At 36.6% G+C, this 16267-nt stretch overlaps 1 protein-coding gene across 1 annotated transcript in view; it reads right to left on the reverse strand.

Moving 5' to 3' along the window:
- Positions 1–56: 56 nt before the first annotated feature.
- The window catches only part of prkx (protein kinase X-linked), a 131621-nt gene continuing 115410 nt past the window's right edge, over positions 57–16267 (reverse strand). Inside the window, exons 7-8 of the mRNA XM_087988399.1 lie at positions 11070–11147; positions 57–5926 (exon numbers count right to left, since the gene is read on the reverse strand). Of these exons, the coding sequence (XP_087844525.1) occupies positions 5801–5926; positions 11070–11147 (204 nt within the window). The 3' untranslated portion in view covers positions 57–5800. The remainder of the gene's footprint in view (positions 5927–11069; positions 11148–16267) is intronic.

Raw genomic sequence — 16267 nt, forward strand, 5'->3', positions numbered from 1 at the left:
TATTTCAAGTCAGGTTTCTTAGCAACTTCCTAAGGAAAAAAAGTACCCTGACACAATTAGAGAATGCTGGTTTATTAGGCATTGCAAAAATAACAATCCAAGGCAGCAAACCCAGTTGTTTGACTAAGCTATAGCAATTTAAAGAATAAATCAGTTACTTTACAATGCTGCAAAATTGATTTACAATATCAAACTTGTTCAAATAATTGCAGTAATTAAACAGATTTTGTATGAAAATGATAATAATCGCACCTCTTTCAATTAATGCTGAAGAATGTTCTGCATCGTGTTTCAGCAGGTCTCTTTACATTACTTGATTTACAAATTGTATTTTAAAGTGACAGTTCAGGAGATTAAAAAAAACACTGATCTACCATGTGTTGTTTCAAGTTTTCATGGTAACAGCCGTGACTCCCAAGCCTAGGGCAAATTTCGGATCTATAAATTAAACTATACTATTAAGGTAACCTCAACTCTCGAGAGGCTAAATCCACATAGCACCAAGCTCCGAGAATGTGGATTAAAGAAGAAACATCTGGCAGAATAGCATTTCTTGCATTCCACATCAGTTTAAGACAATGAAGCTTGCTAATGCTTTCAGTAATTCTCATGTAATATGCTACAATGGCCCTTTCTCTTGGCCCCAAGCAAGAGAATAACTTCTCCAGGGAGCTTATACCTGGGAAAGATTGAAGCAGGTTTGACTGGCAGCTCAACTAGCTGATCCTCTCAGTCATTGAAGTGAGGGTGGATCAGAGGCCACACTTTTGGCTTTGAGTCTACTATAACATAATTTATTCAGCAAATGTCAGAGTAACAGTTGAAGAGGAAGGGATCGCACTTCCTAATGTTAGGAGTAGAGGAGTTTCTAGGATTTGAAAGTATGAACTGAATTCAGTCCACAACTAGGTACGCGATGATGTTCTTTATTACTTTCAATATTTAACATGAACTCAAAGAAGCTTGTTGAACTACAACTGGTTTCCCCTCATTAGTGTTTCTGAATCCACTTGTCAGATCACAGCTTCCGGTACACATAGGCACTTTCATGTTATAATTCCTAGGTCATATGATTTGACATTGGGCAGCAAAGACGAAACCTTTGACCGTAAGGGACATGGAAAAACACTGCGAGTCATGCAAATTATAAATTGGAGTCTTGGAATTTGAGGTGGAGCCTTAAAGATCAAAATGGCCTGCATTTAATGTTCTGAAGCACGTACAGCAGAACACTGTCCAATTTGGTTAGGATTGTTACAAATTGTAATATAAATTTAAAAGATGAACCTCAACGAGGTGCTTCTTTATAACAAGTGAGGATCTCAGTCTTGACCAAGACCGTGTGCTATTCTCAGCCAGACTGTTTTCGTCAGGTACCAGGAAGCCACTGGGAATTTGGGTGGGAGACGTAACGATACTATTTCAAATAAAAGCTGCAAATATGATCCACTTCAAATGGACTCCAACAGGTTCGCAACTGGTTGGATTAAATGAATCTGGTCAGAGAGACCAGCAGCCTGAAGTCTATTTTTACAATCAAACAGTAGAATACACTGGTCGAGGCTTACAAGGACCAACAGTCTTCTAAAAAAGAAAACCAAATATTTTCAATTCTCCATTAGGTTTAAAGTGACTGAATTAGTAGAAGCTGTGATAGCAAACAAATGAAGCACCGAAAATAATTAAACAACGCCAATACCCTGATATCAATTACTTTTCAACATTAGATTGTCATTAGTTCCTGTAAAATAAAATCAGAACAAGCACATTTGGCTAAAAAATGTTTTCCATCAACAAGTAACATTTGTATTTCAATATTTACAATTCAATTACATAACAAATACAGTATAAGCTGTACAGGGTGGCAGTCTATTCTGCATCTTACAAGTCCTCAAGAAGTCAGTTGATAGGAAGGTGCCGTATTTTTTAAAAACATTACAATGGCTACCACCATGGTCTTTTTACCAATGTAATTGGTTCATGTTTCTTTTGCTTGCCCTCAAGATGTGAACTGCACGGACGTGAGGTTGTGCAAAGTGATAATTAACTGTCATGATCAAAGGTAGAACTTTGTAAACTTACACTGCCTTCAAACTAACAGTGTAATGCTGCTAAAAATAGAACCAACATTTTTTTAGAAACATTATTCAGGAACACACATTTAACAGGAGATGAAAATAAAGTATTTTTTAGTACATAAAACAAGTTAGAAATTTGTCTATGTACATTAATATCAAGGCTACTATGAATACAATATTCATACATGTTAAATTGTTCTTGGATAAAATAGTTAGTGGGAAAAAGGAAATGGATTTATAACCTTGACCAGTTTCTCATTATTATAAACATTCACAGAAACAAGGATGATTGGGGTTGACAAATTAAGTACACCATATATACACATATATCACAAAATGCCTTTACAACAGACATACCTTATTTCAAATTGCAGCCTCTGATTTCACAAATATAATTTTGTATAGCTAGCCATTCATTATCTGTCTAGCATTTTATTCATCAAACTCAAACAAGTAAAATACAGTTGGACAAAATCATTAAGAAATGTAAACTGCAAAGTTCAGTGCATAAGCCAGATTTAAAACAAAAACAGATCTTTATGGCCTGTGATTTTGTAGAGATGTTTACGTACTAATATTCTGTGAGAATCAGATACTATCTGTACAGAAAAACATAAGGCAGTATGCGGCATGTGCACAATGGGACTTGCCACAGAGTGATAATGCCACGATTCCCCATATAATGATTTGGGTCTGTTGGTAAGCGAAAAGGTAAGATATTGAACATAACTCTGTTAAAGCAACACATAAAAGCACACAGTTGCCAATCAAGAAGTGGAGGAATTGGAGGTCATTTATCTACAGTCTTGATTAAGAAGTAATACAGTAAATATTATTTAGAACATTGGTTGATGACCAATGTTGTAGCCATTCTGTAAAAAGGAAGTAAACCTATTTCAAACAAGAATGGTCAAATGCAACAGTAGCTAGAAATTACCGTTTTGCTAGGGGCTGTTCCAATCAATTAGACACATGATAAAAGTGCATTCAAGCACTTGTCAAGATAAACACAACGGAAACCTTGTGTCATGATCAAGACAAAAATAATTTCCTTTGCTGTTACAACCTGGTACATTGGTGCACAATACTTATCAAATTACCCTTTCCAACATTTTTACTCAAGACATAGACAGGTTTATTCCACTTGTTATAATTCTTTCTTACCCATCTACATCCTCTCAATATTCCATATTTTGGGAATAAAAGAAGTGAAATTGATGCAAGAAACGCTTTCTGGTTCAACTTCCAGAAAAGAAAGAAAAAGGTAAGAAGTTTTAAAATTAAAATGCTGAAATGTTTGCTATTTCTCCACTCCTCCTAATTAATGACATTGAAGCTAACAACATGGTAAAGGGGTCAATTAGCATTCTGACTCTGTCAATGAACAATACAGTAATCAAATTGTAAGCCAGGTCAGAAAAATAAATGAATCTGCAATGTACAGCCAACAGGAGCCAGTGATGACTCCTAAGCTCATTGCACTACGGCATCAAATACTTACAGTGTCAAAAAAGAAAAAGAATAGCAAAATGCTGGTATTTAGGATGATCCCATTAAACAGAAGATTATACACATACATTTTTCATAAAAACCTTAATCTGATTCTACACAAAACAAAAACCCTAAAACTTAGAAATGATTTTTATGCTTGCATAGTGCATCCACTTCAGTTATCTGTATTTACAAAGTGATACGATCCTAGTTTTACATCTCTATAAACACAAATAATTCTTTTCTTAAAAAATAAATCATTGTAAGGAAATACTTGTGCTTGTCAATCAAGGCAATTTTATAATAATAAAGAAATCTGGATAATACCACATTTTAGAATAAGTAGGAATTCAATTATTAAAAACAGGTGCTGTAAAGGACATGCGATAATATTGTTATTATTAAAAAAAAATCTGTTTTTCTATTTTACATAATCTATACCACATTTTCATGTAAAGAAAATTCCAGTTTAGACCTCCAATCTTTAACGTACACCTTTAAGTAACAGCGTACTGATAGGTACTTAAGTCAAACCATGTTTCTGAATGGAAACTTTCAATGTGCTTACTAGGACGAGGTCATCATAGGCACAGGCAGGCCACGTGGCAAAAACAAAAAGAAAGAATAAAATGTGCAATTTGATGTATGATCCTTCTTGTGAGCATGTTCCGTTTAGTCACACTTCTCTGCTCTGTGGGTAGAAAGAAAGTATATATATTGAGGAAATGGAGAATATTTTGCAACAGAGATGGTCTTTCTTTTTGAAAAAATTAAAACTTTTCAGGTTTCTGATCAATGAGATGGACTTCAAGCCCATCAGAATCGCACTGTTCAATGTTACATGATTTACTTGATGCTACCAACTGTATGAAACTATACTGAAACATTAAATAGGGTTACAGATCTCTAATCAAAGGATTAATTAAACAGTGGAACAGAATGGTTCTTGGATCATCCAGGATCGAGATGAGAATCCAGCAAAACCAAGTTCCACTTTGAAAGTTGGACAAATGTTGCAATGAAAAAAAAACTACAGAAGACTGGTAACACACGGCATTCTGGTAGCACACGAGTGGAAAACGTAGCCAGAGTTTCTGGCAAATGACTCTTCAGTAATGCATGGAGATGGAACTAATCTCACTAAACTTAAACAAAAAAACACTAACTGAACCAGACGGTTCCAACATAGTGAAGGACATATTTCCGTCATACACTGTATTCTGCTGGCCAATTTGGAAACAGCTTTTTCGCACTGAATTATGAGATATGTAAATGTTGATCCTCCCTGAACAAATGAAGATGTTACCGTTAGAGGTAAAAGTAAAAGAATATTGCCCTTTCTGATAAACCACAACCTTTTCAGATCTCTCAATTTGTTCTTCCTTGATAAAATTATTGTTGTGCCTGTTCATTGATTTTATGTTTTAACTTCAGCCACACTGAAAAGGAAAATTGGTGTGACCGTGAGGAAAAAGCAGAGGAGTGAAATAATGGGACAGTTTTTAAAAAGGATGGTACCTGAATATTGGCCTGAATGGTCTCTTTTGACACTTTATCAGTCTGACAAAGATGTTTCTAGTTTCCTGGAAACATGTGCTCAGATTTCCATAGATGCTGCTGGACTGGCTGAGTACTGCCATATTTTACGACTTTTATTTCACATTTCCAGTACTTTGTATTTGGTCCATCTAAATTTTTACAGCCATTCATTATAGTCAGTAATTCACAAGATTTAGTGTAGCTAATTTGTTCATAATCTTTAAAAATTTAGATAATCCAGAGAAAACAACCCAATCTGCCTCAATTTAAATTCCTGATCCCAACCAACATATTATGCTTCTGCACAGACTCAAAGGTCAATTATCCTTTCAAACTAAAAAACACAGACTTTGCAATTGAAAGAGTAACAGGAAATTCCTGAAGTTAATCCGAATAGGAAAAACATCTTTAATATCTCCAGAATGAATGGCTGTGCTTCTTTCGGAAGTAATCTTTATTTCTGATCTAGAACACCCAAGATGTTTAAACATAATCATTAGGACCTCAAAAACAGACACAAACGAGTTAAACAACAAAAAGATCTATCACCTTAAAAAAAAATCTCAAATTCCTTTTTCATAAAAACATGAAATACAAGATACTGACCTTAAAGATAACCAAATAATGCTGCATTAAAACAAAAGACTGTATGTATACAAGGTATATAGAGTTTACCTGGTCTAGTAGCATAATCAAAAAGTCTTGAAAATTTCCAGATCCTTGGGAGGAACAGGTGGGATCTTTTTCCACTCATTTTCAGGATAAGATTCAAAATTTGAAGTGTCCCCATCATGAGATAGCTTCGGTACTATTGGTGGCTGAAATAGAAAGTTTATTTTCAGGTAATAACTTTTGGATAGATCTATAAAAGTATTGCCTGATGATCTGTAAGTAACAGAATTTTTATATTCTGTACGGTCAAAGAAACGTAAGGATATCCTTCTTCAACTAATAGGTTTGCTGGTGGGTTTATTTTTGCAATATTCACTTAATAAACACAATTATAACTCGTACACATGAATCATTTTATGTTCCTCAAAGACATGACAATGTATTCTATATTCCTGTAAATTCAATTCAATACACCCATTCCTATGAAAAACATATCCTCATTACATTGGGTGTAACCCATTAATGAAAGGATCACAACAGTAAAAGTCAGAACTTTTCCCACATTCTTTCTAGACTAATAGGAGCATGAGAAACTGTTTCACAATTCAGTTGGATCATGAAATGAATATATTTCTTAATTTGTATTCCTAATATGTTTACCTAATTAAACTATCCTCTCGGTATGGAAAAATTCAATTGTCCCAGCAACTGCAACCAATGACAAAAAAAATTCCACATGTCCCTTTCTTTAAACAGAGCATTTCTAATTAATTTCTGAAAGAGCTAGTTCTAAATTTTAAAATTCTGCCCAATTGTTTCAGAATCCATTAAAGTCCCTCACATACATCTTATCACGTGCTTACATATAATGTACAATAAAACATCTATTAATCTTCTAAACTCAAGGAAATACAACCAAGCCTGCACTATCCTCAATTTAACTCATGAACTGCTGGCATCATTTAGGTGAATCTGTGCTTCATTCCATTCAAGATGAATAAATCTTTCTAAAGAGCTGATGCCCAAAACTGAATACAGCACACAAAAGTAAAGTGCTGGAACAACTCAGCAGGCCTGGCAGCATTTGGAATCATAGAATCCATACAGTGGGGAAATAGGCCAACTAGCCGATCAAGTCGGAACTGACCCTCCAAACAGCATCCCACCAAGACCCAGCCCATCATCTTACTCTTGTAACCCCATATTTACCATAGCTAATCCACTTAGCCTTTATACTCCTAGATGCAGACAATATGGGACAATTTAGCATGGCCAATCCACCCAATCTTTGAACTGAGGAAACCAGAATACCTGGTGGAAACTCAAACAGACATAGGGAGAACATGCAAACTCCACAGAGAATCACTCAAGGCTGGAATCCAACCTAAACATTGAGACCAGTGAAAATGTTAATTCTGTTTCTCTCTTCAAAGATGCTGCTGTTGCTGTGGTTCTGTTCGCCGAGCTGGAAGTTTTTGTTGCAAACGTTTCGTCCCCTGTCTAGGTGACATCCTCAGTGCTTGGGAGCCTCCTGTGAAGCGCTTCTGTGGTGTTTCCTCCGGCATTTATAGTGGCCTGTCCCTGCCGCTTCCGGTTGTCAGTTTCAGCTGTCCGCTGTAGTGGCCGGTATATTGGGTCCAGGTCTATGTGTTTGTTGATGGAGTTTGTGGATGAGTGCCAAGCTTCTAGGAATTCCCTGGCTGTTCTTTGTTTCGCTTGCCCTATAATGGTAGTGTTGTCCCAGTCAAATTCATGTTGTTTGTCGTCTGCGTGTGTGGCTACTAGGGATAGCTGGTCATGTAGTTTCGTGGCTAGTTGATGTTCGTGGATGCGGATCGTTAGCTGTCTTCCTGTTTGTCCTATATAGTGTTTTGTGCAGTCCTTGCATGGGATTTTGTACACTACATTAGTTTTGCTGATGCTGGGTATCGGGTCCTTCGTTTTGGTGAGTTGTTGTCTGAGAGTGGCTGTTGGTTTGTGTGCTGTTATAAGTCCTAGTGGTCGCAGTAGTCTGGCTGTCATTTCAGAGATGTTCTTGATGTATGGTAGTGTGGCTAGTCCTTTGGGTTGCGGCATGTCCTCGTTCTGTTGTCTCTCCCTTAGGCATCTGTTGATGAAATTGCGAGGATATCCGTTTTTTGCGGATGCTGCTAAGCCTGCTGAGCAATTTCTGTTCTTGTGTTACAGATCATCAGCATTCACGGTCCTTTATTTTACTTTACTGAATACAACACGCCAAATTGCGCCTGGACCATGGTGCTTAACAATTGAAACATCAGTTCCTTACATTCAACTTCCTTGAGAGAAAGGCTGAAAGTTAGAAGCTTTTAGATTGCTTTTCCCTCAGTATGTTTTACTGCAGATGTTTTTGATGCATCTGAGCCTTTGTAGTCTGGTCTTTACCCTTTCTCTCTAAATTAAACTACTTGCAAATGAATAAGGTAGTCTATGACTCAATGACAATTTTCTCCTCAAATCCTTGTCTATAAAAAAATTCTCATCTTCTACACAGCCTCTGTTTAAAATCTTTGATATATCAGGATATTAGCAACAGAGCATGACAGAAGCAATCTTCATTTTCTCTGCTACAATTAGGATCTTCAACACATTTACACCTCATCCGTCACTTTCAACTAGTTACTTATATTGGAGATAACTTTACTACCAACATTATTGTTACAAAAAGAATCACAATCATTCAAAACTGTATCAAGATGCAAAGAAAGGTAAATGGGTAAAAACAATTATGAGCTTAAATATTATGGGACATAAATTCAAGACAGCATGCTTATGATTTAGGAAGAGTGTGCATTTATATTTAAATGTCCTGTTTATTTAACAAACAAATGATAGGAAATGAGCGTAGAAAACAAATTACTACAAAGATGCCAAGCAATCCTTTAGTCTCTAACATCAGACTTAGAAACATGCAAAGCTGATCATTATTGAAAGCTAAGTTTTGAAGTATGCACATCAATGGGCAGCAGTCCAAATTTTCACTATTAGAAAGCCAATCTGAACTAAAAAAAAAGGAATTACATGCACATGTAGCAATGTGTCTGGGTGGGCAATGGCTGCACATAATCCATAGAATACCTTATTTGGCTGCAGGAAAGCACATTTCTCTAAAGGAAAATTAAACCATCAAACTGCATAAAGGTAGAAGGGATTCAAATGGAAGATAATTGTTTCATTTTAAAAGTTGGCCCGATGGATGCTGGTTTTACAGATCAACTGCTTTATACAAATACTACTGTATGGCAATAAAGAGTCAACCTGGCAGGTTAATTCAATTAGCATTTAAAAATATACAGTAGACAGATGGCTTATAATTTTTCAGGATTGTAATGCCCATTTAATAGCTTATTTACTTTCATAACCTCATGTTTATAGTTAAAAAATCAGGAATACCATATAACAGAATGTCTGCCAATGTAATTTAAAGCCCCGAGAAACAAAGAAATTTAACTGAAAATTCCAGTGCATAGTTTTCAGAAAACTCACTGCAACTGATATCTAAGATGATCACCATCTAAAATGCATTCCAAATAGCAAAACTGACCTTAGAATCCTGCTGATTACTGCCTAGGCATGTTAATTATTATGAAGAGACTGTTTTTGTTCTAGAGGTCAGTAATGTTGTTTATTATTCATACACAAGATGCAGACTTAACTGGAATGAACACCATGCTTTGTTCACCTCTAACAGCTCAGAGCCTTCCTTGGCCACTTCAAATGGAGTTTGCAATTTGAATGGGACTGGCATTGATCAAATCAAGGAAAGGCAACAGATTGCCTAATCCTAAAGTACATGAGCACACCAGTTCATTTTCTGAAATAATCCAACAGCTATACAGTTTCGGGTAATTCTGCTGGCGTTATATTCTCAACTGCCATGGAAGGATTGATTTTCTGTGGGTTAGTAGCTCAGTAATACATAAAGAAAATCCCTTCAACTTAAATTCTTCACACATACAGTGCTACTTTTTTTTTTAACCATTTCTCCAATTATTTTCTAGTATCAATTTCCCTTCTTCATTGAAGCACCTTAGGACATTTCCTACCTTTAAAAGGCTCTAGTTAAGTGTAAGTAGTTCAATGAAAGGTAATAGTTCAACAACAAATGTGCACACTTTAAAGGTGACTTAATTATACAGCAGATATTAGCAACAGTGGAAAAAAGACAGCACTTGTGTGATTATTGATCTTCAAATCACACTGCGACAGTTACACAGGATGCCATGACCTTCTAACCATAACCAGGTGAATGTGTCTCTTCTGGCACTTCATGTCAGAAGACAAAGATTCAGGTAGCTCTGGTTGGAAAACCATGGCATCCAGCGTAACCGTCACAATGTGGGTCATTTCTGGGATTTGCTGGTGCTCGGCTTGGGGGTGGAGCTTACAATGCTCTCTGGGGATAGGGCGGTGTGTGTGTGTGTGTGTGTGTGTGTGTGTGTGTGAGGGGGGGGATGCGCAATGTGGTGGGAGATATTGAGTGGTATTGAAGCTTGAATGCAGAGTGGCTTCTGTAGTTTGGAGGGCAGATGGCCTAAGGAGAGAACACTGTTTGGTTATTGATTATAACGGAAGTTTTGGAATGTTATTATATCGGCTATTGGCTGGAGGTGGAGGGATTGGACCTGGGGATGGAATTGAGCAAAGCTGGTTGTGGAGGAAGTGGGGCAGGCTGGGGTTGGAAAACTAAAACTTTGTTGAAAGATGGAAAAGTGTATAGTAGGTGCCATGGTGGGACAAATAAGCATCATAGTGGGGCAATTTATAAAACTTTTCACTGTATTTTTCATGTAAGAAATACCTGTGACAATAAATTTCTATTTTACTGTATTCACTAGTCATTAAAAATTCAATTCAACAGGGAATATTGCAAAGGTCTAGCAAATTCTCATTCTTCACAACTGAATTTTAATGTGTAAAAAACTTAACCTTGCAAACGTTAGAGATACATTTAAGAAACTGGGGATAGATTGTGTAAATTATCAGTTTACATTACTGAATGCTTTCCAGTACATCAAAGATGAAAGTTTATTAGCAGACTTACATAGCTGAACATGTGTTCGTTGGAGAAAAGATCATACTGGAATAAGTGGAAAGCTTGCCTCCCTGTTAAACAGGATATTCTAAAGTACATACACAACAAGAATGAATTTTTCACATTCTGTTCCTAAATAAAACACTGCAAAAGCATGCTAAATACTTGAGACACCCTTCCATAATTGGTACACAATAGTAAACTATTTAGTGGAGTGTCACTTTACTTGACTAGTGTGTTAAATCCAAAATTAACAAAGTTGTATATTTTGGAAGTAACCACTGTTCCTAACTCACCTTTAGTTTTCTTAGAGGCACTGATTCCCAGTCCACGTATTTAAACCATCTGTGTCGCTTAATGTCATCTGCTCCATTCTGAAAAATAATGGAAAGAAGTTTTATAATTCTTACCCAATAAGGATTACATCTACACCAGGATTAAAAACGAGAGAACTTACTGTAATGCTATCGTCATTACTAGCCCATTACTGTGTACTCACTGCACAGTGGATAAATTCTGTATGTCATAAATTTAGTTTTGCATTGTTGAACTACAGGAAACATCTTGTTAAGGACTTCACCCTCAGAATGTACAGCCGAATAACACATCTGATGTGATTAAGAAAAGTCTAAAATATTTGCAAACATTCTACGATACTAGAAGAAAAAGGTTTCAAATGTCAAATTTATAACAAGAGTCACTTTTTTTGTGCAAAAAGCAAACAAACAGCTGGAATGGATGGCTTGGGAAAGCAGATGAGGGAAAGATATCATGATTATTTAATAAAAAGCTATAACGTGTCACGAGGAGACAGCAGACTTACGGTAGAAACAATTGATCAAATGGGATGATAGGATGCGTTCATCCAAACCCATCTTGTGGGCATTTGAAGTTGCATTGTAAGCGTCACAAAAGCAGGTAGAGTCCTTTGTTTTAGTGCTCAAAGTGCCAAGTAACTAGAAATTGTCTTCAACACAAAAAACTAATAATACTAGCTGGCATTTTAATATAACACAGAATTTCCAAATGTCAGCATGGCTCAATGGTAGCTCTTATGCTAGATTCAAAAAGTTTCAGGTTCAAGACCCATTCCAGTACCAGGTGACAAACAACAGTTACTGGACAGTACTGAAGGAATGCTGCATTGTTGAAGGTTCTACTTTCAATGAGTGGTTCTACTCGGTGTTGTGCCCTGACTTGTACAATTTATATCAATGATTTGGATGAAAGGATCAAAAGTATGATAGCTAAATTTGCTGATGGCAAAGATAGGTAGGAAAGAGAATTGTAGAGAGTAGAGTGTTTATAAAAAGGAACTGTAGAGAGGTTAACTGAGTGGACAAAAATCTAGCAAACCAAGTACACGATGGGAAACTGGGAAGTTATAAATTTTGACAGAAAGAATAAAAGAATGCATATTCTCGAAATGGTGCAAGGTTGTAGAGCTCTGGGATGCAGAGAGATCTGGATGTTATAGCATATGAATATGAATCAGAGAAGGTTATTCAGAAGATGCAGTAAGTAAGCAGGAAAGCTAACAGAATGTCACCAGTTATTGTGAGGGGAACTGAATGCAAGAGTAGGGAGGTTATGTTTCAGTTATACAGGGCATTGGTGAGACCGCATCCAGAGTTCTGTGCACAGTTCTTTTCACTGTACTTATGGAAGAATGTTAATATGTTGCAAGCAGTTCAGAGAAGGCTTACAAGTCTACTAACTGGAATGAGCAGATTGTCTTATGAAAAAAGGCTAGACAGGCTAGGTCTGTATCCTCTGGAGTTCGGAGGAGTCAAAGGTTACTTAATTGAAACATACAAGATCCTTCCTAATGTGAGAAAATCTAGAACTAGGGATCAAATTTTTTTAAAAAATGGAGCACCCATTTAAAACAGAGATGAGGAAGCTTTTATCTCAGAGAGTTGGAAGTCTATGGAATTCCCATCCTGAAAAGTCAGTGGACGCAGAATAATTAAATATTTTTAAGGTGGAAGTAAACATATTCTTGATTACAAAGGGAATTAAAGATTATCAGAAATATGCTAGAACATAGAGTTGAGGTTAAAATCAGATCAGCCATGACCTTTTCGAACAATAGAGTAGGATCAAAGGGCCAAGTGGCCTACTCTTATTCCTTGTTTGCATGTCAGTCATGTCACAAACTAAACTAAGCACAAACCTTCTTACCTTTCCTCAGGATACCAGAAAAAGTTTGTACTCATTTCTAAATAAATTTCAAGTACGTAGTAAGAAAAATAACTATAAAGTACTAAAGCGGGTGCAGTAGCACAGGCACCTGGGTGTGAATGTGCACATATCATTGAAGCTGGCAGGACAGGTGGAGAGAGCAGCGCATAAAGCAAGCAGTGTTCTTGGCTTTATTAATAGGGACTTAGAGTACAAGAACAGGGAGGTGATGTTGAACTTGTACAAGATGCTTGTTAGAATTTAGCTAGAGTATGGTGTATTGTTGTGGCCACCACATTACAAGAAAGGTGTGAATACATTGGAGTGTGCAGAAACATTTTACAAGAATGGTCTCGGGAATGAGAAACTTCAGTTATGAGGATAGATTGAAGAAGTTGAGCCTGCTCTCCTTGGAGAGAGGAAAGCTGACAGGTGATTTGATAAAGGTTTTTTAAAATCATGAGTAGGCTGGTTAGAGCAAACAGGGAGAATCTGTTCTTTGTAGAAGAATAAAAAAAGAACGAGATTGCATAGATTTAAACTGACATGCAAATAAAACAAGGATAATGTGAGAAAAAAACATTTTCAGATAGCAAATACTTAGAGCATGGAATGCACTGCCTGGAAATATGGTGGAGACAGGTCCAATTGAGGCATCGGAGGCCAGGGGATGATTATCTGATTAGAAATGGTGTGCAAGGATATGGGAAAAAGGCAGGAGACTGGTGCTCGGTAACAGAACCAGAGCAGGTATGATGGGCCAGTGTAGTGCAGCCAGCAGAACTTCTTGTCATTACAAGACAAATTTGACATCAGCTGCTGCTATTCACACATGCATAGGTAAACCTTAGAATCCAATTAGAATATTCCATCTGAAACTCTACTCCTCCAGTGAACAAGTCATCGTAGTCACTAGCAATAGATGTGATACTGAAATTGCTGTAAGAGCATCAATTTTGGAATACTTAACAATTACATCTGCACTAAAGATGAAATAGTTAGATTTGGTGCATGAGTAGGCTAGTTAGAGCAAACAGGGAGAATCTGTTCTATGTAGAAGAATAAAAAAGAACGAGATTGCATAGATTTAAACTGACATGCAAATAAATAATTATCCAGCTTTCTTGCTGGATAATTATTACTGAATAACTTTTCTGGCCATCAATAACTATTTTTACAAGCTGAAGTCTTATTTCTTATAGATGACAATTGTAATTTGTATTTCTTGTTTCCTGGATGGGTATATGAATAAAAAAAGTTTAGAAGGATATGGATGAAATGCTATTAAATGGGACTCAACTGATCGGGATGTCCGGGCCTCATGGATGAGTTGGACCGAAGGGTATGTTTCCCTGCTGTATAGCACTATAACTCTAAGATAAACACCACTAATATGCAAAGTAAAAACCAGAAGAATTAAGGGTCACTCAACCCAAAGCATTAACTCTGATTTCTCTCAGATCCTCCCAGACTTTGAGCTTTTCCAGTAATTTCTACTTTTGTCTCAGAATCAATGTCCGAATGGAAGAATTGGAATAGCATCAACTGAATATGTTGGACATATTCTCACTATAAGGTTTGAGAAGTTATATAAATTCTTGACTGTAGGACTATTAGAGTTTAAAAGGGGTCTGTGGTTCAGCTAGCAGCACTTCTGCCACTGGGTTAGAAACTATACATTCAAGTATAGTTGAACATATGCTCCATGAACATACATACAAGGATGTTCATGGAGCAACCAAGAGGTTTGATAATCAGTCTGCTAATCCTTCCACATGCCCACATCAGGCAGTGACAATGAGAGAGATTCCTAATCAGCCATTATTGACAACAGGCATGCCCTTATGGCACTATATAGCAAAACATCTTCACGAGAAAAATGATCAGGTGGGTGATGTACTCTGATGGCCGAGCACAGCAGTGAAGGAAAGGGGCACAGTGAATAGAATGAACCATTTCGTTCTGTCCACAGCAGTTAAACCAGTGGACATAGCTTGCACTCCAAAGACAGTATATGCAAAACAAGTGTACAGAAACATTATTGTAATGAATGAGTGGTAATTCGCTCAGGATGCCCGAAGCGTTGATTCATTTACATGTAAAGATACATTTCATTCAGAAGTTAATAGTTTGGGATACAGTTTATGAACAAGCATTCTCTGTCCTACACTTAAAAGGCAGCCTAGCATTTGCCCTCAAGGGAAATGAATGCTATACCCTCTGACAAGGGCAACTACCTGAGCCAAAACATCACAAGATGCAAATTGTTTTCAATCTTTGAAGGAGATGGTGGAAACAGAAAAGGATGAGGATAAGGTATAGCAATTAAGTAACATAATGACAGATGAGAAGTTCTGGAAAATGGACCATATTGGCATACATTCTAGTGACATTGAAACACAGCAGCGATTTTAGTGAACTAAATAAGCAATAACTATTTTTGTTATTTGATTTACGGAAAAGGTAAATTTTAAGAGCGGAAAAAAAAGAAACTGACAAGAATTTCTTTTCAACACAAAGGCTGTCAGGAAGAGGAATATCCTACTAGAAACAATGGCGGATATAATATCGATATTCTAGTTTTAAGAGATGTAGATAAATATCTGAAATAAAAATTCAACAGGATATACTGTATGAAGAAAGATTGAAGATTGGGACTCCTGCCACCCAATTTCATCAAACTTGGCATGTGAAGACTTATTCCCATTGCTTTGCTTTTGGCTACATACAGATCTCTCACTGGTTAACCCAACCATGATCACCATCAAATTAATTAGTTAAATTGGCATAAACTAAATCAACAATCACTCAATGTGTCAACTACTTTATAATGGGATAAAAAAGCAGCAGTTCAGAATCATTCCACATATCATTCCAGTCGACAACTGACTAAGGCAATATTTCTATTGCTTACAATAAAGAACATAAAACTACTCACTCTAAATCTTCCACAAGCACAAACTTACAAACTCTTGGAATTGCTAATTACTGTTATATGGGTTCAGTTAAAAGATAACAGGTAAATCTGGAAGCCTCACTAATATCCAGTCAACAAGCACTGCAATCAGCTAAATTGAGAGAATGGAACAGATGTACAAAACATATTGTAAATATAATTTGGAAGTACTCTTCTGATGTACAAAACAGAACTTGAAAAACTCAACGTACTAAGATTCAGCTGTTGCACCTTCAGCTAATTGCTGCACAGGGATGGTTGAATGGTAATGTGTTGATGAAAATCAGGCCATAGTCAGTCATGTGGAGTGGATGTCCTGTTTGGCAGGTTTCTAATGTTATGCATCCAAGGAAA

Source organism: Chiloscyllium plagiosum, unplaced genomic scaffold (genome assembly GCF_037043375.1).
Source record: "Chiloscyllium plagiosum isolate Xiang-an unplaced genomic scaffold, Cpla_swu_hap1 HiC_scaffold_6, whole genome shotgun sequence".
Classification (NCBI taxonomy): Eukaryota; Metazoa; Chordata; class Chondrichthyes; order Orectolobiformes; family Hemiscylliidae; genus Chiloscyllium; species Chiloscyllium plagiosum.